The 27,519-nt window shown below is 35.8% G+C and overlaps 1 protein-coding gene across 10 annotated transcripts in view; it reads left to right on the top strand.

The window, feature by feature from the left end:
- Positions 1-561: 561 nt before the first annotated feature.
- The window catches only part of HERC1 (HECT and RLD domain containing E3 ubiquitin protein ligase family member 1), an 87,761-nt gene continuing 60,803 nt past the window's right edge, over positions 562-27,519 (top strand). For all 10 annotated transcript variants that reach the window (XR_003255508.1, XM_026077855.1, XM_026077859.1 and 7 more), the window contains exons 1-22: positions 562-1,517; positions 3,439-3,534; positions 3,856-4,050; positions 5,768-6,079; positions 6,802-6,898; positions 7,217-7,360; positions 8,822-8,949; positions 9,576-9,720; positions 9,814-9,985; positions 11,079-11,213; positions 13,025-13,190; positions 14,350-14,475; positions 16,048-16,269; positions 17,513-17,665; positions 17,852-17,984; positions 18,456-18,647; positions 20,071-20,292; positions 21,907-22,080; positions 23,852-23,966; positions 24,061-24,181; positions 24,934-25,105; positions 27,125-27,431. Coding sequence is in view for 9 of the 10 variants with exons in the window: in XM_026077855.1 (XP_025933640.1) it covers positions 588-1,517; positions 3,439-3,534; positions 3,856-4,050; positions 5,768-6,079; positions 6,802-6,898; positions 7,217-7,360; positions 8,822-8,949; positions 9,576-9,720; positions 9,814-9,985; positions 11,079-11,213; positions 13,025-13,190; positions 14,350-14,475; positions 16,048-16,269; positions 17,513-17,665; positions 17,852-17,984; positions 18,456-18,647; positions 20,071-20,292; positions 21,907-22,080; positions 23,852-23,966; positions 24,061-24,181; positions 24,934-25,105; positions 27,125-27,431 (4,457 nt within the window). In the remaining variant the exon portion in view is untranslated. The remainder of the gene's footprint in view (positions 1,518-3,438; positions 3,535-3,855; positions 4,051-5,767; positions 6,080-6,801; positions 6,899-7,216; positions 7,361-8,821; positions 8,950-9,575; positions 9,721-9,813; positions 9,986-11,078; positions 11,214-13,024; positions 13,191-14,349; positions 14,476-16,047; positions 16,270-17,512; positions 17,666-17,851; positions 17,985-18,455; positions 18,648-20,070; positions 20,293-21,906; positions 22,081-23,851; positions 23,967-24,060; positions 24,182-24,933; positions 25,106-27,124; positions 27,432-27,519) is intronic.

A 27,519-nucleotide genomic window follows, 5' to 3' on the forward strand; every position in this document is an offset into this window, starting at 1 on the left:
TCATGMTCATTTTAAGGTGAAGCTCTACACTGTTACTCCATTCACTTGTGCATGGTTGTGTATGATCCTGTGCATTTCTTGAGATATTTGTCCTCACTTTTGCTGCCAGTAAAGAGAATATTAATTTTCCTAGAGGATATTAAAAGTGTGCTTTCATTGCAACATAGCAGAATTAAATCTGCTTTGTGTGAATACAATCACCAGCAGCAATGAAAATTTTAGCACTGAATTTCTGTGCATATGGATTTAGAATATGTAGACTTGCATTAAAATTCTTACAGTGTGTGAAGGGAGTGGCAAATATGCATGTACTTATTTGCTTGAAATGAAGATCAAAATTCATCTGCAAAATGTCTTTTGTATTGTACTCTTAAACCATTCTGCTAGAATTTGATCAGAATGCCAGTTTCTAGCAGTTACATTGGCAAAACGATGAAACTTTTGCTGATTTTTGGTGATTAAACTTTTACTCTTTGCTTTATTAATGGATTTATTCTACTGTGAATATTGAGTTCTGTGGATGATCTTATGCACCCATTTACAATTCTTTTTCATCTTTAGGACTGATGGCAAAAGACTAAACAAACATGGCAGCTATGGTCCCGCCAGTGAAGCTGAAATGGCTTGAACATCTAAACAGCTCCTGGATCACAGAAGACAGTGAATCTATTGCAACGAGGGAGGGAGTCTCTATCCTGTACTCTAAGTTAGTCAGCAATAAAGAAGTAGTGCCATTGCCTCAGCAGGTTCTGTGCCTGAAAGGACCTCAGTTACCAGATTTTGAACGGGAATCTCTATCTAGTGATGAGCAGGACCACTACTTGGATGCCCTTCTTAGCAGCCAGCTGGCACTGGCTAAGATGGTATGTTCGGACTCTCCATTTGCTGGAGCACTACGAAAACGTCTCCTTGTGTTGCAGCGTGTCTTCTATGCACTTTCTAATAAATATCATGATAAGGGAAAGGTGAAACAACAGCAACATTCGCCAGAAAGCAGTTCTGGATCAACAGATGTACATTCTGTCAGCGAACGTCCCAGGTCAAGTACAGATGCACTCATAGAAATGGGAGTTCGGACTGGATTAAGCTTGTTATTTGCACTGCTAAGGCAAAGCTGGATGATGCCTGCATCAGGACCTGGCCTCAGTCTTTGCAATGATGTTATCCATACCGCAATTGAAGTGGTGAGCTCTTTACCACCTTTATCTTTAGCAAATGAAAGCAAGATTCCACCAATGGGATTGGACTGTTTATCACAAGTAACGACGTTTCTTAAAGGAGTAACAATTCCTAACTCTGGGGCAGACACTTTAGGTCGCAGATTAGCTTCTGAATTGCTTCTTGGTTTGGCTGCCCAGCGAGGTTCCCTGCGGTATCTTCTTGAATGGATTGAAATGGCTTTAGGTGCTTCAGCTGTAGTAAACACCATGGAGAAGACCAAGATGCTGCAAAGTCCAGAAGGGATGATCAGCTTTGATTGCTTTATGAGTATATTAACGCAGATGCGACGATCTTTGGTAGGTATACCAGATTTGATTTTTCCTTCGTACCTTTCAGCACCATTGCAAGTGTAGATGCATTCTTAACTTTAAACACAGTTTCTTAACGCTAAATGCCATATGTGGTAGTTCTTAGTTGAATAATTTGTTTTAATGTGCTAGATAAGAAAGATTGTTTTTTGTGAAWTTTTTTAAGTATTCGTTTTGTTACTCACCTTTTTTTTCTTCCTCCCTTCCGCTCCCGCATTTCCTCATCAGATAAAGGAGATGACGCGACAAAGCAATCCGCGTTGTTGTCACTTTTGGTGTTATGCTATGACTTAAGGCAAAAATCAAGGCCATATTGCACTTTACTTTAAGTTCAGAACAAAGATAGAAAGTATGAAACTGTGTTTTAAAGAGTTGCTTTATGTTTGATTTGCTTAGAATTGAAAATTTTGCAGTATTCCTTGTTTCCTATTCAGAGTTATTTAATAGGGGACATCCCCTCTCTCCAATTAACCTCGGCATTTGCTGTATATTTTTAAGAATCAGAAAGATTTATGAGATGTTTAGCATTTTTGCCCAGAAATTAACGCCCTAAGAAAATGGACTAAATTGTTTAAAATTTTGGTGTACTGCTAGCTGCTTCTGCTGAGTGCTTACTCTTGGTCCTAGACGAATATTCTTTTTAAAGCCATGAAATTATTGCACAACATGCGATCGGAAGCTCTAGTAAGCTTCAGCCTCAGATGCTCAAACTGAAACAGGGAAGGACTTTTTCCCTGAAGTGATCATTCTTTTCTTTCCCCTAAGGCTTGTAATACTTGATAATAAACAAACAAACAAAAAAATTTTTTTTAAAGAAATAGAAAAATTTACTTTTTGGATGTCTGATGATGGAGAATGCGTAAGTCTTTATATAAGCAGCCCTACTTTCCTCTGTCTGGACTATTAAAACACTACTATAAAAACATTAGAAAAAATTTCACTGATTATAGACCCATAGTAACACAAGATAGTAATGTACAGTTTATGTTGCAGCTTATGTTCAGGTTTATTGGAAGGAGTAGAGCTGTTTGTAGTTTTACTACAACTATCCGGTATTTTAATGGAGGACTTGGATCAAATTCTTGATTGGACCAACTGACCTTAAAACATTTCACTGTTTTTAACAGGGTTGGTTTTTAGAACTTGAGCACAATCTATTTTCCTTTCACATTAGCTAGTTGCAGGTTATCTTTTCTTCACACTGTTCTCTAGTTAAAATTTGCTTCCTGTAGAATGTAAACCACTGTATTAGGTGAGTTTCTTTCTTTTGACTGAGAAAGACTATACCGCATCTACAGATAAGTGAAAGTATACAGACCTCAAACTCAAAGGTGTGCTAGGGTGTGTGCCTTTTGCATGGTGGAAGGGACCGAGTGGGCTGCCAGAACAGATTATTTGGACTGCAGTCTGGTGTTTGCCCTATTTTGCCTAATGGGGACCATGAGGAAAGGGTGGTGGGGGCAAGATCTAAATTGGAGAATTGGAGTGAATGTCCTGATGGGCAACCTTTTTTTTTTTTTTTTTAATAGACAGAAAATTACAGACCAAAATGTGGAGGATTTGTGAAACAGAAAAATAATGATTAGTAATTTATTATTTAAATATTAATTACTTTAAAACAACACAAATGCCATATACATTTCAGAACAAAACAGTATTAGGAGAAGTTAACTCAAAACCCAAGTATTTTCACAAAAGATAAGTAAGATTGTCTTACCAGCACTTTTTAAAATCCTGAGATGCATGCAGATCTCGCTGTTGAGGGGGGACAAGAAAGATGTTTTGCTTCTGTTTACTTGACAGATACTGTAATTTTTTAACTTTAAGAGCAAATCCCTAATGTGTTTTATATAGGTGCACTATTGCTGTATGGAAGTATTTTTCTCACAATAACGTTTAAAAATTGTAGGGATCATCGGCTGATCGAAGTCAATGGAGAGAGCCAACGAGAACATCTGATGGCTTATGTTCTCTTTATGAGGCAGCTCTGTGTTTATTTGAGGAGGTATGTCTTGAAACGAACCCTGACTTTAAGGCAGTTGTACTTACTTCTCCCTCCACACCCATCTCTTTGGTGTGTGCATGTGGGTGTGATCTGATCTCTACTGAGTTAGACTGGAGGAGAGAGGAAGGCCAAAAAAGAAAAGGTGGAAAACTAAGATACAGAGAGACAAAGTAATGTGGACAAGTTAATGATGATATAGTGATGACTGTTATGTTTTAGGCAAAGAATCGTATTGAGGGAAATGTAAAACTACATTGATTATTGTGAGTATATGGAAATAAATGAAGATAGTACTGTGTAATAAATCTCTCATTTTAATAGGTTTGTCGAATGGCATCAGACTATTCAAGAACATGTGCCAGTCCTGACAGCATTCAAACGGGTGATGCTCCCATTGTTTCTGAGACTTGTGAAGTGTATGTTTGGGGCAGCAACAGCAGTCATCAACTGGTAGAAGGAACACAAGAGAAAATACTTCAACCCAAGCTTGCTCCAAGTTTTTCTGATGCACAGACAGTGAGTGACGTTTATAGTAACATTAAAAGCTTCATAGTTATAGTACGGAATTGGAAAATACTACTTTATTTCTGAGTGTTAAGTCATAATACAAATGAGGGTATGACACTCAGAACTAATCACACAAGTTATTTTACTGAAAGTATCTCACTTATGCTGTCCAGAAAAAGTATTCCATTCCCTTCTTAATGACACAACACAGATCAATGTCTATGTAACAAGAACATGACTGAAAAATCACATTGCAGAGAGGAATTTGTTTGCCTGTGGTTAATTTTTTCACTGTTGTTTAAAAGATACCCTAACTATGCAGTTATCTCTTCCTTTGGTGGTTTTCATATCAAGTGTGCTTATTTTAAATGTTGAAACAGGGCTAACTGCTGGCACAGCGAACCTTACTTAGCTTTCTAGAAATCAATATACAGTATGCTTTTTCTGCTCTCAGTCACAGATTCTGCACTTGTAACTTAGCACTTCTATTGATGCGTTACACAAAATAGAATAGTTTGCTTTTCTGTTGCTGTATTGGCTTTGCAGTGTTGACTTAAGTAAAAGCCTTTTTTTTTGTCACTAGACAATTTAGGTACATTTTCTGAAATTGTTTCTATTGACCTCACTGATATATTTTGTATGCCAGGGGACTGCAGGACTGGGCATCATAAAGCAAACTTATGCATTCAAAAACCTGACCTTAAACAACACGCTAATACACACGAGTGGAATGAGTGATCTGCATGTTATTCTTTAAATAATATTGTACACACCCATACAACATATTTATTTGATTTATCACTGGGATAAAGAAAGTTTGCTTTAACATTCACTAGTTATCTTTGTAGAATTTGTCTATATGAAGAAGTTAATTCACAGTAAATAGGGATGTCGGCATGCAATACACCACCTGCTCTGTGCTGACTGCTGATGTGGATACACAGTGCCTTTGTGCTTCAGCTTTGAACCTGCTTTACACGTGTTGTGTGTTAAGATCCCTTTGGGAAATTATTGCAGGGTAGCTGGTTTGTTATGAGGTTGTTCTTCAACTGTGCCCTGACTTTCTGATACAGACAAGTTCTTACTTTCTGCAGCACTTTTGGTCTTATTCCTTTGGTGTTTTTGTAATTAAAATGCATAGTCTCAAATGATAAGTGTATGTCTAGTATTTGACGTATTTCTTTAATGTTATAGAAGTAGACCATTTGTCACTGGTTAAAATTAAACAGAACCTACAGTGCTTTATTAAGCTGTTACTTTGGCTTTTTAATCTTAAGAAATGAAGTATGTTAGATAGTCTTTAAAGACTGTCCGCTTCCATTCAAGAATCTTGCAGACCTGAGGGCAGGCTGAGTTCTGCTCACTACTTTTGTGCCAGGAAAAATCTTCTGTTTTGGATATGACACTTACTTTTGCTTCTACTTAGCTTGATTTCCTAAAGTCAGGATCAGATTTTATAATACGTAGAAGAAATGCAAATAAATAAAATAGATTCATGACTGTTTTCATCCTTTACCTCAAGTAAATAGGTTTGCTCATAAAATGTTTTTATATTTGAATTACTCTTGCTGAAGTCCAAATTCTCCTCAAGTTTTACATTGTCTTATATTGAAAGGAGTATATAAAAAAAATGACATTGTTAAAAATACAGACTTCTATACCTGTAGGTGCATTTTACATTTATCTAATCTTTCTTCTGTACTATTTTAACCTTTTTTGTTTATAGATTGAAGCTGGACAATATTGTACTTTTGTAATTTCTACGGATGGTTCTGTTAGAGCCTGTGGTAAAGGCAGCTATGGGAGACTAGGACTGGGTGATTCCAATAACCAGTCCACATTGAAAAAATTGACTTTTGAGCCTCATAGGTCTATCAAAAAAGTGTCATCTTCGAAAGGATCTGATGGTCACACTTTAGCATTTACAACAGAAGGGGAAGTCTTCAGCTGGGGTGACGGTGACTATGGAAAACTAGGACATGGAAATAGTTCAACTCAGAAATATCCCAAACTTATTCAGGGTCCTCTGCAAGGAAAGGTATGTTTTATATAGTAGAAATCTTATTTTTGTTCTTTTTAATTATGATGTTGCGTAAAATTTGAAATGTATAAATTCTTAAGAAAAAAAAAAATCTGTGTTTTAACTAAATTTCTCTTTGAAGTTGGAGTTGTTTCAGCAAAGCACTTAAACTTGTGGCTGCCCTTTGGGCATGTGAGTTAGACAACATTGCATCAGTAAACCTCTTGTTGTTAAGAGCAAAACTAGCTCATCTGCTTTTGCTGAACTGCAATGTAAATCCAGAATATCATTGCTCTTGTTAGCTATAGCATTGTAGCTTTTAGTATACAACTTTTTAATGGCTGATAGTAGTTTACCTCATTTGAAGAAAGAATTGTGTATGGCCCTAAAAGGCCTTCTTTTCCCTATCTGTCTACGTTTTGGCCAACATTTTAAACATTCACTTACACCTCTTTTTGATGCTGCCAGACTAGGTCACCTTAAGATATCATTCTTTTAAATTTACTTGAAATAAGTCATGACCAGTTTCATATAAAAACATGTCTTTAGGTGTATTGACTCCTGCTTATCAAATACTAAGTGGAAAAGTTTGCAGGGGTTACTTTAGGAATGTACTTTTTCCACATGAGTGAACAAGCAGATTTATATAGATTTCTTTTGAAAGTTGACTTTCATAATCTGAATCAAAGTACCTACTCAATTTGTCTAAAAACTTAATTTTTAATTTTGCTCTAATGTAGGTTGTTGTRTGTGTGTCAGCTGGATACAGACACAGTGCTGCTGTTACGGAAGATGGAGAGCTGTATACATGGGGAGAAGGAGACTTTGGAAGATTAGGTAACTTTAAAATTTTTCATATGAAACTTCGTTAGGTGTTTTTGGAAGAATTCCTGTGTCTAGTAGTGATACTGTACGTGTATTTGCAGTAAGGTATGAACAAATGTTCTGCAGTATGTCTTACAAAAATAAAACGTTTGTTAGCCTTATTGTAGATCTCTTCCATTAAATCTTGCTGAAAAGTGGGCACAAATCTGTCATTTATGGTGATTACAACACATACTGGTTAGCAAAATTTTACTAAAATTACAAACCATAAACGGAGCTTAATTTAAATCTTCACCAAAAGAAGAAAATATATTTTGCTTTTTTCCGTAGGTCATGGTGACAGCAACAGCCGCAACATTCCAACTTTAGTAAAAGATATTAGCAATGTAGGAGAAGTTTCCTGTGGTAGTTCACACACAATAGCTCTGTCCAAAGATGGGAGAACAGTATGGTCATTTGGAGGAGGAGATAACGGTAGGTAAAATTAACATTTTGGTGGTAATTTTCATTTTATTCCATCTACCTCATAGTCTAAATACTCTTTGCAGTTTGTTTTCTTGTCATTTGGTAGTCGTTCAAGAAAAGGATTTTAATAAAATCTAAATACAGCATTTGAACAAGCTTAACTACCAGGCTAGACTTAAAAATGGATTTCATATATCATAGAAAGAAGAGGGATTTCATCAAGCAGAAGTCTCAGTGAATGCGTAAACCATTTGGGGAAAAATGCTTTGGAGATAACTTTCAAATAAGCTTACTTATTTGATACGGCAATACCTATATCTGTATAATGAAGCTGTTGGACTGAAACTGCCTCTTGAAGAAATGTTTCCCATTTTCTAAAAAATGAAGAACTTCTAACCTTTGTTACCAGTAGCTGCTTGGTCAAGCATGGACTCATTCATTATCTACTATTCCCTTATTTAACCAAATTTGGTTATGCTGTTATATTGTTCGGATTAAAATTGCTGTATTATTGCTTCCTATCCTAGTATGTGTGGGAAGAGAGGAAAATACAGACTACAAAAAGCTCATAGAGCTGGACTTAATGGTTAATAGAACTGGGTAGGAATTTGAATTTCATGTATGTTGTGTAAATAATTTTTCCCTCTCCTCTTTCTTCCTCTTTCTGTAGTTTCAAATGAAAAATCAGTTTTTAACAGGACAGGCATCTCTACCTTCACAAAATTTCAAAACTTTTTTTTGTTTCAGTAAAGTGTAAACACTTACATTTGGCTTTTGTATTATAATAAATAGCTGTTAATAATGTGATACTTAATACTGTTTTATGTTGGAAAGCTAAAACAACATTTGTAGAAATTATCACTCGTTATAGTATATTTCAAGTTTGGCGCTTTTTTTTCCTCTTTCCTCTTGAGGAACATTATTTTATCAAAACATTCTCACATGGTGTAGTGAAAGTCCTTGTTTTTGAGGTCATTGATTGAAAATGGTGAAGTTGTGGAGATGAAAAGCTGTTTTCAAAAGAAACTTAAAGGGAAATAAAAACATTAATGCCTTTTGAAAGGCATAAACTGTCAGCACAAATACACACAACTGTTACGAAAAAACATAGAAAGGTTTTTTCAAGTTGCTTTTTAAAGTAGGAGTAAGGAATTTTTTATTCTTAGTTTGCCAAATACGAAAAACCTTAGTGCTTTGAAAGTATTTAGTAATTAAATAACAGACAATGAATAGTGTAGCTATATGCAATTAATATTCCATTTTTTAAAAACAGTAGAATACATATACATTTCCTGAACTCTGTAATCATCGAAAGTGAATACAGGTTTTATAAAAATTCTTAATGTATTTTAATTTTAAAAAAATACTCTGACATTTTAGAAAGTCTGAAAATAATTCTTTTGGGGATCTTCTTATTGTCATAGTTCGTATACTTAAATCACTTTCTACTTGTGTTTCCTTCTTTTATAGGTAAACTTGGTCATGGTGATACAAACAGAGTATATAAACCTAAAGTTATAGAAGCCTTGCAAGGAATGTTTATTCGGAAAGTTTGTGCAGGGAGCCAGTCTTCACTTGCCTTGACATCAACAGGACAGGTGGGCAAAAAGAAGTTTTCACTCAAATGATGAAACTTGGTATTTAAGAAAAATATGGTGTAGATTTATTATTTCAGTGTTTATTATTTTGGCTTAAAATAATATGCAACAAGTCTCTGAGGCCTTTGGGTGCTGTAAACAGTGTCTTTCAATGTTTGGTGTTAACTATGTATGATTCCACTTTATCCTTAAAATATGAGTTCAGATTAGAGAAATGTGTTTTAGCAAGAATGTTTTACCATGGGTATTAGAGGAGAGAAGAAAAGACAGTTTAGAATATGATTTAATATTAGGTTACGGTTTTTTTGAATAACCTGAGAAGTATCTATTATCAGTCATCTTAGTTGATGTTAAAACTGAGCCTCAGCTTTACTTGTGGAAGAAACTGACATGAGGTTCCCATTTGCAGCTACACTGCATCMAGATAATTCCCTTCTTCTTATAGCTATGTAATGATATTCAAATGCTAGAGTTTTTTTTTTTTTTTATCTTCAGGAGGAGAAGTTCATATTCCATATTAAAAACAAAAAAACACTTTTGTGTATCCAACCACAGTATATAGTTTTTTTTGATGATCACTAATAACATCTTTGACACATTGGTATTTTGTGGTTTGTTTACTCTAGGTTTATGCATGGGGCTGTGGTGCGTGTCTTGGCTGTGGCTCTTCGGAGGCAACTGCTCTCAGACCCAAGCTTATTGAAGAACTGGCAGCTACAAGAATAGTTGATATTTCAATTGGTGACAGCCACTGTTTGGCACTTTCTCATGGTAAAATAAATAAGGTGTAAAAACATTTAATCCTCCTCTTGATTGAAAGTGGTTGTACCTCAGGTTTTGTTTCTCTTTTATTTATGTTTATAGATAATGAAGTTTATGCTTGGGGTAACAATTCAATGGGACAATGTGGTCAGGGAAACTCAACTGGCCCCATTACTAAACCGAAGAAAGTAAGTGGTTTAGATGGAGTTGCAATTCAGCAAATTTCAGCAGGAACCTCCCATAGCCTCGCCTGGACAGCCCTTCCAAGGGACAGGTAATGATTACTTTGGGGGACTGGCATAATCTTTTTGTATGAGTACACTCTTGGACTCTTCCCTGAAGATGCTAACCATATCATACACAACTTATTTAAAGTATTCTGTTTTTATTGTTTGGGAGTGGAGAGTCTTTCTGTTTTTTTAACTGCTACAGATTGCAATAAGTGAAAACATAGCAGCACTAATAATTTGAATAATAGTACTTTTTACAAACTAACCTGCTATTAGACAAAAATTACCTTTGCTTACTAAAACTGACAAGTTAGGAGAGGGAGGGATAAACAACTCAGTATTTTTTATTTTGTGCTTCTGGCAGCATTGTGTATGGTTTATGCAGTTTCCTTTAGTGTGACAGAGAAGAAACTAAGCATAAGACTGGGAAATAGGGAAGTTTGGAAAAATTAGTAGATGTTTGAAGTAAAACATTTTAGGACAAATCTCTAGATGGTTACATGTTAAGCTAAATTAAAAACAGCTACTTAAATAGATAGTTTAGTTACTAATTTATGATAAATGAAACAAGCCATTGTTACACCAAAGCCATGTCCAAGTAGTTAAATTGGTAGAACTTCAGATTTACATATGGACTAACACATAAAGGAATAGAAAAATTCTCTTAATATTTGTAAGATATTCAAAYAGAATTTCAAGATGCACTGTTTTAAAAGGAGCTGTGTTAGAAAATTCAGTTAAAGAAATAGTAAGACTTAAATAGTATTGGGTGATGCTATCCCTTTTGAATTCTGCCTATATTAAAATCTCCTTATAGTCTGTCATTTATACTAAAACAGCTTTGTATTTGACAGCTTTTGCATGAATCAGCTGAAATACATACAGTTTTATATTTGTGGCATTGTAGGTGTTTTTGTTTTTAAATGAAAAGTATTTAATTTGTAAAGACCTTCACGGAAGGGAGAGCAGAAAATACTTGCAAGGATGAGGAAGTTAGTCTGCCTCAATCATATTAGTTTGTTCTGAGAAAAAATTGGTTCGTTCAAGCATGTACTCGCTGAACCTACTTAAACTGTTAGCTTATTGCAGAAATTTGAATACTTTTAATAGTTAATCTATTTTGATGTTTGATTCCAGGCAAGTTGTGGCATGGCACAGACCATATTGCGTAGACCTTGAAGAAAGTACCTTTTCACATCTTCGTTCTTTTCTTGAGCACTACTGTGACAAAATTAACAGTGAAATTCCCCCTCTTCCTTTTCCTTCATCAAGGTATATACAGCATTTGCAAGTTCTAGTGGTGTTTTTTTTGTTGTTTTTTTTGCAGCAGTGATGTGTGGTCTGGTCCTGGTCAGTCTTTTCTTTAACAAGCAGAAGTCTGGTTTGTTTTGCTCTTTCAGGTGTATTTTGCTTGTTTGTATAGCACAGGAACTTTTCAGTGCTTCAAGCTGTAGCAGGATCTTTTGTTCGGAATTTATTTTAATTATGCACTGAAATAAGTATTTTCCTGGAGTTATCCTTTAAAACACATTTTTMTATATAATTAAAATGCGTTTACTGTTTCTGGACATTGTTTCTGCTTTGTAAGTTCTTCACCTTGGAACCAGTTTCAGTGGGTGCCTACTTGCTCTCCTTTACTCTTAGGCTAAGGAGAAAAAAAAATCTTTAGTGATAATCCATCAATCAATCCATCATTAAGTTATTGACTAACACGTGCATGGTGCTCAAATCACAAGATGTATGGTTGCCATTGCGCTTTGAGTTGGAATTGGTGCACTGATAAAACCCAGTGCCTTCTTACTGTCTAAAGAATTGGGATAGTTTTCTACAAGCATTTTTAGTATGTGTGTGTGTGTGGGGGGGTAATGCCTTCTAGTAGCTCAAGGTATCTGATCTCCTCCGGAGAAGTAAGAGCAATTCAGAATGCATGGGAGGCATTTTAAAAGGTTTCATATGACTCTGTCATTCCAGTGGTGTCAAATAACATAACTATTTTCCATCTGAATGACCAAATTTAGGGAGTTGGTCCAGTTGTTCTAGGAACTCATTTGTCTTTGAAACTTAGTAATGAAGCATAGCATTTCAGCTGCAGCAATCTATTGCTGTTACAGACAGTGACTAGTAGTGGACAATCTGAGATGATATTTCACGATCAGTTCTGTGTGTTTCATTTCTTTTTTTGAAGATAGATATCGGTTTTTGAAAATGCAAGTTGCTTCTCACAAATGTGAGGTTAGTAGGCAAGACATGTCACTCTTCTTCTAGAGAGATTTGAACTAGGTATATAGGGAGCGTTTTCCTTCCTCCAGATTTTCGGAGTCTTTATGTATTTCCACCAATTTCTCTTTTCTGGAAAGAGTTCCAGAAAATGAAATGGAACAAAACCAAGCCCATCTTGATAGTACCATCTTGACTAAAACAGCCTCTTGGCAAATCATCAGTAGTTGCTGTTATAGCTTTCAGATTGGATCTTATGCCAAAGGTAACGTTCTAAATGTATTGCTATAACATCTGTAAGCGTGAATGTCTCCTCACTGACTTTTGCAAGGAGAACTGCGAGTATAAAAGTTTCTTGTGAATTTTTTCTTCACAACTCTGCCTTTGCTACAAGAAAGTTTTTCAAGATTACTTTTTTTTTTTTTTTTTAAGAAGTGGGACTGGAAGTTAATATCAAGACTTTTCCTTCTTAATTCAAATGTTTTATTTGTAAATCTTCTGAGAGTACATTTATTACTTCTCTAAGGGTTTGTTTTTTCATTCATATGAAGAATTTAGGTATCTGTCTGTCTGTTCACTTATTTTGGAAGGACTTTGCCCTTTATTTCATGGGACTTTGTCTTCTGAAACTGAATGTCCCTTGAAACTATTGTCTACAAAGACTTTTTTCCTATGATCTATGATTTTGTTTTCATTAAGCAGGTTGGCAGTAGGTTTTCAGGGGAATTTATTTAAAGTCCTGGTTGTTATTTGCTCATCTTTCTGGCATGCAAATAAAATGTGAGTGAAAATCATAGTGCACAAATAAGTGAAAAGGAGTAAGACTGATAGTAGGAAAAGATWAAGTTACATGTTTCTTTTTGTAGGGAACATCACAATTTTCTTAAATTGTGCCTGAAGCTGCTTTCTAATCATCTTGCACTTGCACTGGCTGGAGGTGTAGCTACTAGCATTCTTGGCCGGCAAGCTGGTCCTCTTCGAAATTTGTTGTTTAGACTGATGGACTCTTCTGTCCCAGATGAAATTCAGGAAGTAAGTAATGCTGGTTTTTTTACATGTGAAAATTCTACTACTTTTTTTTTTTTTAATGTGTTTAAAAATTTCTCAGTTTGACTTTTTAAAGGCGTCACTGATGAAATTGATTCTGACTTACTAATTTTACTGGTTAAAGTTAGAAATTTAATCACCATCACTATTTTATGGTATAAGTATTTGGTATGATATAAATATATGGTATCTCTGCGCAAAAACAGAGGAAAATGTTTGCATAAGAATTTTAATATGCTGCTTTTTTCCCCCATCATTTTAATTACTGTTTCTAGTAAAGAGCCTAAAAATTTTAGTGTGTGGAAAAATTAGCATGAGTAAGAAATATAAAATAGATCATGGAAGCTCGTAGTGATTACTGATACTTGAGCTGACATGATGCTACCTTGACAGCATCAGGCTTCTAGGCAACTTTTCCACAACTTTGAAGGAAAGGCGCTGTGCAGTTTGCTTGAGAAGAGAAGAGTAACACATTGTCAAATAGCTTTTAGAGTGTGTTTAAATGAAATAGAACCTCCCGCTGTAGTATATGGAGTCTATGCCCAAGACATCGGCTCTTTGCTATTTATTAATGGCTCCAATAAAGAAATAGAAGATTATACTCTCAGTGGAAATTGATGATAAGAAATCTATAGAATTAAAATTGTGGAACATAGTACTTAATATCACAATTCTAAAGCAGGTGTGGGAAAATTGCTGGGCAGAGCTGTGAAAATTATATTGTAGATCTATGGGAAATGTGAATTCCCAATACAAAAAGAATTCTTCAGATACTGATCAGAAAGAACCACCTATTCATATTATTTACTGTACAGTGGCCCTTGAAAAATGGGATGAACTTGTGTAATGCAGGGATTTAATTTAGTGTAATTTTCAAAGAAGATTTACTATGATTACAATTTCATCTAAAAAAGTTTGTATTCTTTTGACAATATGTTAGTCTCACTCGCTTCTACAGGGTACCATGTATCTTTGTATCTTTTAATAAAAACAATGCTATAATGTGTTAGAATGTTTACCTTAAATAAAGTTATGTGGATGTTTTGGATATAACATGTGTGATGTGTTTTTTCTAAAAATGCTATGAGTTGATGATTTTTCTTTCCCCACCAAATTGAGGTATTTTCTGATACTCTAATTTTAGGTTGTAATTGAGACACTCTCAGTAGGAGCAACCATGCTACTTCCTCCATTGAGAGAGAGAATGGAATTACTACATTCTCTCCTACCCCAAGGTCCTGATAGATGGGAGAGCTTATCAAAAGGACAGGTAAGGTCAAGTAAAAATATGTTGTGCTTTGAAAGAAGCAATTGTCTGATTTTCTGCTAGAACAGGGGTTTTTGAACAGTTAGGTGAGCCTCATTTGCAGAGTGCAAGCACATTATAGGTGGATGCAGCATGAAGTCCAACTAACAAACTCAGTAGCCTGGCTCAGCCAGGATCCAGTGAGGTAAGGAGCACATTTTCTCAAGTGAAGCTTGGCTACAAAAAGACTAGGAATCACTGTGTTAGAGTATCTAGACAAGTTTGAAGGTTAGTTATTGTTGAATCGTAGCCAAATTAACAAATTTTGGTAACAGAAATTTAACTATATTCTGTATAATGCTTTTCATGCATGGATTTCAGAGTACTTGGCAAAGATGATTGTGATGCTCCTTTTTTTCTCTTGAACATAAATTAATGCAGGTTAGGAGACTTGCCCAGTATCCTCCAACAAGTTAGGACTGAGTAAAATGTAGAACATGAAGCTTTTTACTTGCTACTCTGTTACTCAGTCCAAATCTAGAGAGTACCTCTTCAGTGGATATGGATGTCTGCTTTTTCTTAATTCATGGTCATGCCTCTAACCGCAATGGTAGCGTGTACATTTGCAAATGATATATAAGTAAGTATTTGCTTCAGTGATATGTTGGGAAGCGTCCTGTGCTGCAGGCTAAGCTCTGCTTCCCTTCTCTCCTCCCCACCACCCAACGTTTACTTACATGTTGTCATGAAAAAAGGAAAGTCAACCCGTAGCTTCTTCCTTCAATGATGTGCCATCACACAGCAAACATTCCAATATGAGTATCCTGTTGGAATATTCTTTTTGCACACCTTATTGAGAAAATGGAAGGAAAGAAATTCAAGGAGCTTCCACTCCTGTCTTGATGTCAGTAGCAGCTGAAGCTTTAGCAACAGTCTTGGATAAAAAAAATGAGAGTAACTATTACTCAGTTCTGTACGCATAGGATCCTAATCAAGTCTCCTATTTCATATACCATTGAATAGACTAGTTTACACTGTTACTAAAACTATGAAGAAGAATCTTCTAATTCTAATTTTCTGAAGATTTCTGAAGATTAGTACTGGTACAAACTAAAAAGCCTGACAATTACTAGCGTAGAACAAGTTTATTTTTCTCAGGAACCAGCAAGAGTGGGAAACCCTGCCAAAGTTGAAGATCATTACCCTGCATCTGCYACCTCCCTTGATTTAATCTTTGCCTGTCCTGCTTTTTACCTCTTTCCTTCTTCCTATATATAGATTATCATAATTGGAGGAAAAAATATAATTAGAACAAGTCAGAGAAAGCATTTGATCTAGGATCTGATCTAGCTCTTTGAATCTCGCTCGGGTGGATTTTTACTAGGCATGGTTATCTAATTCAATATATTTATCTATTCTCTAATATTGAAAATCTGCAACAAAAACTAGATTTTGTTGGTAAAGTCTTTCAGCTATTTCCATGTCTCACTAGAAAATTTTTTATTGCTTAACAATGCTTGATGATTTTTGCTGTTAGCCCATTACTTTGTCTTCATTAACAAGAAATTTTTTTCATGTCTAAATATTTTTCTTTAGAGAATGCAATTGGATATTATTCTGACAAGCTTACAAGATCACACCCATGTAGCTTCTTTGCTTGGCTATAGCTCACCGTCTGATGCCACAGAAGCTTCCTCATTATGCATCAGCTATGGAAATCTGTCTGATCAGACATATGCTGTCCAGAGCAGTCACCCAGATACTCATCTAGCTGAAATTTTAATGAAGACTCTTCTAAGAAATTTGGGATTCTATACCGTATGTTTAGGCCTTGTATTTACTTTTTTTTTTTTAGTTTTGTTTTTAATGTCAATTATTTTTGAATGCTTTGGAGAGTTAAGTTTTTTTCTCACTTACATAAAATGATGTTCTTTTTAGTTTATCTGAAACAGCAGTGTCATGTATTTGTCTCCTGAAATAGACTAAAGTTAGTTTGCTCTCTTTAATATTAGGAATCCAGTGTTATTAGTGATGCATTTATTTTTTACCCTGGCTTGCATAGATGTAGCTGATTTCATATTGAGCTAAAATATTTTGTAGCTGTTACTCCGGCTCCAGAATTTTTTGGAAGATAGAATGTGACACATTAAATGAGTATATGTTTGTATAGAACCCTTTACGCCAATATAATCTCAGCCACCTGAGAAAGATAGACAGGCACCAGGAATGGGAGTCTATTTAATTAACTTGACACTTGGGAAACTACCTTACAGTATTTCAGCAAGTATAAATCAGCCTTCTTATTATAATGTGTCATACGGATTATTGCTCTTAGCTTCAGAATAGTGGAGGCTGATGAAAAATTTAGAGGAGTGTAAGAGCAAGTGACTGACTCTTGCATCTTGTTATTCAACTAGCCAACTGAATATAACAGAGAAAATAAATTAGAGGTCTTTGCTTCTCTGGCTTAGTATCCCTGTCTCCTTAGCAGCAAGGTGGGTAGTGTTTAATTCTTTTCTGTGGACCTCCAATTGTTGTTATATTCAGCTGTCTACATTTAGCTATCTGCTTGAAAGTAACCCCATTTTTTCACAATAGAATTCAGAATGAAGTGGAGCAGCCTTCTACCCTCCGGTCTTTTTACTGCCATCCTGGATTTGTGCAAGGAAGGATTCTAATCTGAAACATTTTATTTATCAGGCCACAACAAATTCTAAAAGGATATTACTTATTTTGACATGTTGTGATTTGGGAGAGGGAGAGGAAGAGAGAGAGTATTCTTTTATCCAGTTCTTCTTTGAGTTGAACTAAAAATATTTCGTCATCTGAAAATACCCTTTCTAAATGGTTTCTTGACAGCTGTCACAATGACTTCTATGACGTTCTAAATGACTGTAATTTCAAGTTTTGTTAAGTCATGATCTACTTGATTTTATCTGATTTCTTTGATAACCACAGATGTAATGCTAAAGATTAAAAAAAAAATTATTTTACAATGGTAGTAAAGTATTAGAGCATTTGAAGACAGAGTTAATGGGTGTTTTTTCTTTTGTCTAAATAGGATCAAGCCTTTGGAGAGCTGGAAAAAAACAGTGATAAGTTTTTACTGGGTACATCATCATCAGAAAACAGCCAGCCTGCTCATCTTCATGAACTGTTATGTTCACTGCAGAAACAGTTGCTGGCTTATTGTCACATCAATAGTGTTAGTGAGGTGTGTGTCTTTATTTGTATTTTTTTTTAGGGAAAAAAATTCTTCAGTATGCGTGAACACAGAAATGGGATAAGATTCCTGTGAAAAATCTTCTAAGTATTTGAAAGTTAGAATGTTTGAAATAATGAACCGCCTTAAATACATTTATATTATTATTACTATGTTTGGTTGTTTGTTTCCTTCTAGAATTCCAGCAGTGTAGCTCTGCTTCACAAGCATCTTCAGCTTTTATTGCCTCATGCTACAGATATCTATTCCCGTTCTGCAACACTGCTTAAGGAAAGCTCTTGGAATGGTAGTGTTGGGGAAAAACTAAGAGGTAAATGGTTGTGGAAAAAGTAATGGGGGCACCATCAGCTTAGAGCCATGAATTAACCTGACAGTTATTGCTTGTTTAGATCTGAATAATTAAAACACTTGTTTATTTTCCCTGTATCTGTATAAAGTAGACATCCCACACCTCCCCAAAAAGAGGAGATTGACTGCCTACCTTGGCATAACATCTAGTTCATGCTTTTGATAGAACACTTTGTACATAAGAAAAGTACAAAGTAGAGAAGATACTGTCTCCACGGTCATCTCAGTTTTGTTAGTTCTAGATGTCAGGTTTTTTAAGTTAGTGAAAAGTACAGAAGGAAAATATGGAATGGATTTATAATTATTAAACAAAACCTCCAGTTCAGAATGTGCAGTTGAGACATTTTGAGATAGCTGAGATATTTTTATGCAATTTTCTGTGATGTGTTATATTGTGCTTGGAATATAATTATAATCATTTTTTCCTCTATAGATGTAATTTATGTGTCTGCAGCTGGTAGTATGCTCTCTCAGATTGTCAACTCATTGTTGTTACTGCCAGTGTCAGTAGCTCGGCCTTTGCTGAGTTACCTGCTAGATCTGTTGCCACCTTTAGATCGTCTTAATAGACTGTTACCTGCTGCAGCCCTTTTAGAAGATCAAGAATTACAATGGCCGCTTCATGGTAAGGATAATAAATACACACTTTTAATCTGAAAAATAAAGAATGATTAAAAAAAACTTTTTATAGTGGAACTTTTAAAAATTTTTAAGTGTATTAACGTCCCTTGCTATAAAATATTTGAGCTACAGGCAAATTTCTTAATTCTGATAGCCCAGAATGTGTATTGACTTGAGTGGGAATATGAGAGGGGTATGGAAAATATATATTGAACTCAAAATATCAAGGTCATAATACATGAAAATACTGTCATCTGTTTGTAAAAGACACCCTAATTTTGTTATTTACCTTCATGTCCAAATACTATTTTTGCTTTCTATTATGTAGTGTGATAAAACTAAAGTTAATAAATGTGCATTATCTCTTACCTTTTCCGAACAAGCCACACCAGAAAGTTATGGTGTTAATGAAATACAAAATTTGGAGTAAAATGATAGAAACTTGGCATAGGAGATGTTACACTTATTTTGCAGTTATTGAATTTTCCATAAGTATCTTTGGCAAAGTTTTCTGCTTATTGAGAGTGATGTTACCAGTATGCAGTGAAGAGCATGCTTGTAGCGAAGTATGTAAATCATGAGTGGAAAACCACAGAATTAAACCGTTAGTAGCAACACAGTCTTGTACTGTGAGTCTTTCCCAAAGATCTCGTAATGAAAGGAAAGACCCAACAAGATGCTAATAAATTGATACTGTTATTTCACAATAAGCAGCCACAAGCCGTTCACAGAGAAATACTTTGTTATGCTCTTTTTGGGTAAACAGAATGGCTGAACGGAAAATAACAAAAAAACCTTGGTATTTTATTTTGCCATAATTGGACCAACTGTTTTTTTCATACTGTTCTAAAAAGGTGGTAGTGAAATTGTGGAATTTTCCTTATAAGAAGAAATGGTAGTAAGGATGTAATTGGATGTATATTAGAAGGATGACAAAATCCCAAGTGAGATGTTAGGTTAATCAATGAACTCCCATAGTGAGGTAAGAAGGTAGATACTAGAAACTCTGTCAGGAACCAACTTGAAGAAGAGCACTGTTGCAGTCCTTCATGATAATGAATTTGAAGACAGAAAATCTTGCTTGTATCATCTATCTAGGCATGTTTGCCCAGAGATACCCAGAGAAATATATATTGGGCAAGGTATACACTTGGGCAAAATTTAGAAGAGCCTTTACTTCATTGAGTAGGAATAGCCATGCCACGAATGGTGATGGCTTCTACTGACGATGACATTCCAATGTTAAGTGATCTGTTGGTCCTAACTGCTGTTTCTTCAGTTTACAGGTTATTGACTGAGGGGTAAATCTGCTATTAACTGGCAAACATGAATAAGATTTGCAATTAATTTTACTAATTTTGGAAATGATTTTAACCTCTGGGCAATGTTGACTGACTAATTTGGCGGTTCATTGCTAATACTTTTAGGTGGACCTGAATTAATTGACCCTGCTGGAGTGCCCTTACCACAGCCTGCTCAGTCTTGGGTATGGCTTGTTGATCTAGAGAGAACTGTAGCTCTTCTTATTGGACGGTGTCTTGGTGGCATGCTTCAAGGACCTCCAGTGTCCCCTGAGGAACAAGATACAGCCTATTGGTTAAAAACACCACTTTTCAGTGATGGAGTTGAAATGGATATTCCTCATTTAGGTAAGGTGTTAAATATTAGCTTCCTGTATTTGTGGATTCGAAATACATCTTGTTGCTCTTTAATATATTTCAAGCTCAGAAGGTTAAGTTACAAGTTGTTGTAGGAGTTGCATGGCTAGACAGCATAATATCCAATTTTTAACTTTCTAAAGTTGCTGAATCCAACTGTGCATATTCCTTAAATGCTGTTTTTTAGCACAATCAGCAGTCTTAAGGTAGGTGGCAGTAACTGAAGTTGTGTCAAATAGACTAGGAAATGCATTTAAATGTTCACCATGTATGTGTTGTAGGATTCCCAATATTGCAATGATTGGTTGAATTTCATTTATCTTCTAAGAGAAATAATCAAAACATGTCACTACATTTAGGAGAAATATAAAATTATGGATTTATTTAATGAGCTGCTGTTTTCAGTTTTGGGACTTGAGAAAAGATGGGTTTTCGGTATGACAAGTTACAGATAGCAGGTTTTAACTTGGGGTGGGCAAGTTGAAGAAGAGAATAAAACTGACAGTTCTTTAAAATACAGGGTTAATAACATCTTCATCAATGAACTGGATGATAGGGCAGAACCTTCACCAAGTTCAAAGATGACACCAAACTGAAGGGACTGGTGCTGTAGGGCAGTAGGAAGGGAGGAGGACTTACAGGACTTCAGGAAATTCAGCAAAGACAAAAGTGAGGTCTTGTACCTGGAATGGAATAGCCCCATGCAACAGTGCTTGTTGGGAGGCTGCCTAGCTAGGAAGTCTCTCAGCAAAAAGAAAGGGGGTCCTGGTGGGGAGCAATTTGAATGTGTCAGCAGTGTGCCCCTCTAGAGATGAAGGCTAACCACATACTGGATTATATTAGCCTGTGCCTAGCCAGAGAGGTCTAGGGAAATCATTATTCCCCCTACTTGGCACTCATGAGGCTCTGTCTGGAGTACAAAATCTTTGGGGCCTCCAGTACAATAGAGATCTTGACAAGTCCATTGGTGTGCTGCTGAGATGGTCAAGGCTGCAGCACATGAGGTGAGGAGTGGCTGAGGGAGCTGCATTTGTTTAGCCTGACCAAGAGAAGACTAAGGGAGGATCTAGCTGCAGTCCTCCATGACCTGAAGGAGGTCTGCAAACAAGGTGGAGCCAGATCCTTTGGAAAGGTGCAAAGTAAAAGGACAAGAGGCAACAGTAACAAGTTTCAGTAAGAGAAATTTTGATTGGAAACAAAGGAAAATGTTCTTCACAGTGAGGGTGATAAAACACAGGAACAGGTTCTGAGTAGATCATTTCAAGACATTATTTACATGACTACTTTGAACAGGATGACTGATCTGAGGATGCAATAATTGCAACTATATGGCTATAAAACAACTAGAACTAATGATAGGGAATTATAGTATTGAAGCAGAGTTGGATAACACTTTCTCCTAGATCTTTGTACATTTTATGTAAATTGCAACACTGACTCACTTTTGCTTATCTAACTTTTGACTCTTTAGTCAGACAGTGAGGCTTATTGATTTTTTTTTTCTTGAATGAAAAGAGAATAAGTTGTTTTATAAGCTGTTAAAGGTAGATGCATGTAAGCCTCAAAATTTGCAGTTTAATTCCTTAAGTACTTCCCTTCTGTTAGACAAATGCATGAGCTCCTTATTAGAAGTGGCCCTATCTGGAAATGAGGAACAGAAGCCATTTGATTATAAGCTGAGACCTGAGATTACTGTCTATGTTGATTTGGCCTTGGGTTGTACAAAAGAGCCAGCACGGAGCCTCTGGATCAGTATGCAAGACTATGCTGTTAGTAAAGGTAAGAAGTTGAAAAAATATGTATGTTAAAAATATATTACATGCTTCAACTACATGCCTAGCAGAGTACTGTATTCTCTTTGGCAACAGCCTTTAATTCTTAATGATAAACTTATTTTAGCGTTGTGTTCCAAGGTCTGTCCTTTTCCTTTTCTATATTCGTTTTTGGTATGGATTCTTCCAGTGTCAGACAAACATGCAGTTCAGTATTCTTTTCCTCTCCAAATTAGAAAAAAAGAGAATCTTGTTTGCTGGCTCAACTGTTTGTGCTTCTGCTGCATGATTTTCCTAGTAGAGCAGGCTGAAACTTGCAGTTAGAAAGAAAAATTGATGGGAGGGGGCAGGGGGAATGGGGAAGGCAAAGTAGCTCACAAAATATGTTAGGAACAGGACCCAGGGGGAAGTCGTCCTGTGTTTTCCGGTGTCTGGGAGGCTGGCATTACAGGCAACATTAATGGTTCTTCATGCTTTTTGTCTGTAATCTGGATTCCCACCCTGGCTCCCAGGTCCCCTTTTTAAGGAGATGCACTGAGCATTGCTGTCATCCTGTAGTTACAGTATGCCGTTTCTGCCTCTGCTGGAGACAGAGATCGTTTGCTTAAGCTCTGGCCAAGCTAGGCCAGACCAGGAGGACAGCATACGGTGTTGAGTGCCTGTTCAGAAAAAAATGTAGAATTCTGTTGCCAGTAGGAATTCCAGTAAAGAACTGTTGGTTTGGCCAATTGCAAAATCTGAGATGAATGGGCTAATCTGTACTATTTTGGATATGGAATTGAGTGTTTTAGAAGTAGGAAGAGTCCTGCTCTGTTTGCAACGCAGGCTGACTGAAGGTTGTATGGTGGCTATTTGCATAGCATCAAATGCAAAGATGTCTACATTTAGCTATCTGCTTGAAAGTATGGGGAGCAAGTATGTTACACTGAGCTCCACACTTAGGTGGCCAGAGAGGTCTTTGTAATTTCCAAAGCAGTTTACCAGTATTCATAAGTAATATATAATAAGAAAAATATTTTTATAAAAATATTTATGTAGGTAGAAAGCTTTTTTGTTTGCTTGTTTGTTTCAGGAAAAATTGTGACACTTTATGGAGGTTTGCTTGGCAGTAAGGTTATTTTGTAGTGGAACAACATTGTTTTTATAATGGTCCTTTTCTAAAGTGGGGAAGTTTTTCTTTGATATGAAAGTATCTGCTTCTGGAAATACTTAAGAAACCTTGATATTTGAGACCTGAAAATGTCTCTTGCTAGTATTAGCAGTGAAGCTTGTGCTTAAGCCCTGTTAAAGTCAATAGTCAGCTGTCCTAATGGAGACGAGCCTTTTTAATGGTAAGTTAGTCTGTGTAATAATTTCTGAGTCCAATTTCAACCACATGTAAGAGGGCAGGAGGTCTCCAAGATACTATTTTTGTACAAGTTTCATGTATATCAGTGCCTGGATAAAGGAAAGAAATCCAATTCAGTATGCTTGCTTGAAGAAGAGGTTGCAACATAAGTTTAGCAGTTACCAGCTCTCTTTGACTCACTGTCTGGCCAGTTTGTATATGCAGCGCCTTGGCTGTCTAGAAGACATGAGTACCTTGAGTAGACCAAAACACATTTGTCTCTGAAGCAGTATATGTGTGAATTATGGATGTTAAATTTATTTCTTAAACATTAAATCTACTTATAAATTGGAAGATGTAAATGGGTGAAGATTTTTTTCATGGTGTCATTGAAAATGTATTTATTTGTTTGAAATGGTAGCCAGTGTTGATGAATCCTTTCTGTTTTCAGATTGGGATACTGCAACCTTAAGTAATGAATCACTACTAGATACCGTGTCCAGATTCGTTCTTGCAGCTCTTCTGAAACACACAAGTTTACTTAGTCAGGCCTGTGGTGAGAGCAGGCAAGTAACTTAAAGCTGCCTTTAAAAGCTCAATTACAATTTTCAAGAGAAAGTTTGTACGATCTTTTGAGTTTTGGATCTCTTCTCTTTGTAGGTACCAGCCTGGCAAAGCCTTGGCAGAAGTATACCGTTGTGTATATAAAGTTCGAAGTCGCTTGCTTGCTTGCAAGAACATGGAGCTTATTCAGACGAGATCGTCCTCAAGAGACAGATGGGTAAGAGTGGAAATTTATTTTCAATTCTTCAGGGTTTATGGGTGAATTCAGTACATAACTAACATTTGAATATGTTGAGCTTCATTTATGTTGCAGGATTCTTTTTTTTTTTTTTTTTTTAACTAGTTGAAAAATTTTCATGATTTTTGAAATGAAAATGCTGAATACTTAATTAAGATTCCATTAATCTATAGTACATGTGGTAACAAGTCAATTTAAGCAAATTATTGACAATATTTGAATAGAGCACAGTTTGAAGCCTAATTTTAGCTGTAAACATTAGTATGCTGTACCACAGGATTCTAAAGTCTAGATGTAGATGGAGTAGCTATGTTGAGGTAACATCTAATGGTTGCTAAAGCATTTGATGCTGAAGTGTCAAAAGTTTGACACGAGTCTTTAAGCATTGCAAGGAGACGATATTTTCCTGCAAATAATTTGAATGACAGCTGCTAAAGAAAACTTAAATTTCCCAACTTTGAACATAAACAGCTATCTTGTTTGTTGTTTATTTCACACAATATCTGAAGTATCTTTTGATAGGGAGGAAAAAAAATTTTTAATGCCTTGTGTCCTATTATATTCAGTTTTTATTTTGGTGAAAAGTAATTTCACTGGATTTTTTTTTTTTTTTTTTTTTTTTTTTTACAGATCATTGCAAAATAAAATTCCCAGATATCTCTTCTTATGGTCAAATTATATATCATTACATAATTGCACACAGCCTTTCAATTTTTTTTTTTGTAATCAAGATGTTAGATAACCAGGAATCTGCTGATGTTGATACTCAAGAACATTCTTTTACTCGTACAATTGATGAAGAAGCAGAAATGGAGGAGCAGGCAGAACGAGACAGAGAAGAAGGACACCCAGAACAAGAAGATGAAGAGGAGGAAAGAGAGCATGAAGTTATGACAGCTGGTAGTAAGTACTAGTTACACATGTGAATGTYGTAATATGCTTTGGAAGAACAATATATTTTCCTGTCAGAGGGAGAATGGGGAGATGACTGAAAAGATTCTGAAGGTTTTGTCTGGATAAATATTGTTAAAAATTTATTTTTATAAAATGGTAGTGCTCTTTTTGGGTCAGAAGAGCCTTGACACAAGGGAATGTGAATATTAGGCAAATGGAGTGCCTGTGTAGGCAATTCTCAGGGCACCTGACGTATATATTAACACTTCTTGTATATACTGACTACAAGACAGTATATACACAGTTTCATATTCTTTTCTCTGAACTTCCATTTAATACATCTCTGAGTTTCCTTCAGTATGCATATATGTAATTTATTACTATGTTTACATGTGTTAAACAATCTTGTATATAATAGACTGAAGGGTTATCTTATTCTGAAGCTTGGAAACAAAATTGTTCATTGTTGAATGAAATTGTTCAATTGTTCATAACAGTGGATTGACTGGGTTGGAATTCACTTGTGTCATTGAATATATTCTTGAATTTTTTATTATTTATTTAGGCTTTTAGTTGAAGTTGAATATTTGTAACAATATTTTCAGTATTTTCTTACGCTTTTTCTAAACAGCTTGCTTAATTCTTTAAAAGGGTATCTTGGAAAAGGTGGCTGGCTTGGGCTTGTAATTGGGGTCAACAGGGAAGTTAATGCTTAGTTTTTCCTATTTTAGTCAAGCGCCATCCAGTCCTACCTGGTTGTTTTTTGTGTTGTTATCCCAGCATTCTCAGAGCTGGAAAACATGTTAGCCTTGGAGATTACTGTAGAATGTATGTAACTTAAAAAATGAAATTGGGTGACTTGAAATATTTACCATATATATTTAATCCTGCCCTCCTCCCCCCCCCCCCCCCCAACCACTATGCCTCCAGATTCTGCCAGATACTATTTTCTTTTTCCACCATTTACTGTCATCACTTTTCTGGCAGTGCTTATATTCCCTGTTGGGACTCCCATATTCTTGTTTGGGATCTTGTAGAACAAAATGTGTTACACCTTTAGTTTGTGTATGATGTGTCATTATATCCACAATGCATTAGACTTTACTGAAATTATACTACATAGTGCACATGCAGAATATGATTGAATATGATGTTTCCAGAAGGTGTGCACATGTGTTATCTGCTCAGTAGATCCAATACGCTTTTGCTGCTTGTTATTTAGTCATCATGGTCAGTGTTCTCAAATTCTACATGGACGAGATTTCTGGGTGGAATAAGGGAAATGTATCCAGAAAATTCCAGGCATTAAGTAATGTTACATGCACAAATAAGTAGGGAGAAGATGACTCTGTCTTACTGGAGATCCTTAAGGAGCTGATTCCAACATGCAGAATCTGTTTTGTGTCCTTGATGTCTTGCTGATTCCAACTACTAGCAGCAATGGAGGAAGTGTTTGGATTTACCTTTGCTTCTCCAAAGGGGAACTGAACCTTCTAAAACAAATAATCAAGCCAAGAGAACTTTAGGTCTTTGGGCAGAGATGATTCAGTCACTCACGCAACTTCTTTGGAAGAATCTAACATGTGAGACAACGGTGGAATTAAGCAAAGTGAAGGCTAAGAATTTTGTTAGTACATTGTATTGACCAAAGCTAATAAAAGCCTGAAACAGTTTAAATATTGAATTACAGATGTGCTGTGCTCTGGAATACTGATTTACAGACTCACTGCCTAATCTCTCTTTTATGCTATTCAAACAGGAATTGGGTTGCAATAAGATACTGATAAGTGTATAGTGTTCTGTCAAACTGTATTTGTCTTCTTCATTTTAAACTTAACGTTGTATTAATCCTTAATTTAACCTGTTTATGTGACTTCTTTTCTATTATTAATGTATTCTTTCACTGTTGAAAAAATATTTGTTGTCCTTTCTAGTGGAGCACTTTTTGGCCTAAGCTATAGATGAATATTTTGTTTTGTGGAGCTTTTTCTAGGAGTTAAGACTTTCTTTTTGTGTTGCATGTTACAGAAATATTTCAGTGTTTCCTATCAGCCCGTGAAGTAGCTCGCAGTCGGGATCGAGATAGGCTGAACACCGGGACAGGGACTAGACTTGATGATCAACCTCCTCAGTCTCAGCAGGAGCGAAGAATCAGCACTGATCTGACAGAAGGTCAAGATGTGTATACTGCTGCATGCAACTCCGTGATCCACAGATGTGCCATGTTGATCTTAGGAGTAAGCCCTGTTATTGAGGAGATCCAGAAGCGACGGGAGAATGGACAGTTACAGCAACCTCCCTCTAGTACTCCTGAGGGCATTGGACTCATGACAAGGTGGGATTCACTGATTACTTAGAATTTGTTTACTCTTCTGTGCTTCTTTTACAATTGATTAAATAACCTCAGCTTTCCTCTAAGGATT

This window comes from Apteryx rowi, unplaced genomic scaffold (assembly GCF_003343035.1).
Source record: "Apteryx rowi isolate R43461 unplaced genomic scaffold, aptRow1 scaffold_463, whole genome shotgun sequence".
NCBI classification, from domain to species: Eukaryota; Metazoa; Chordata; class Aves; order Apterygiformes; family Apterygidae; genus Apteryx; species Apteryx rowi.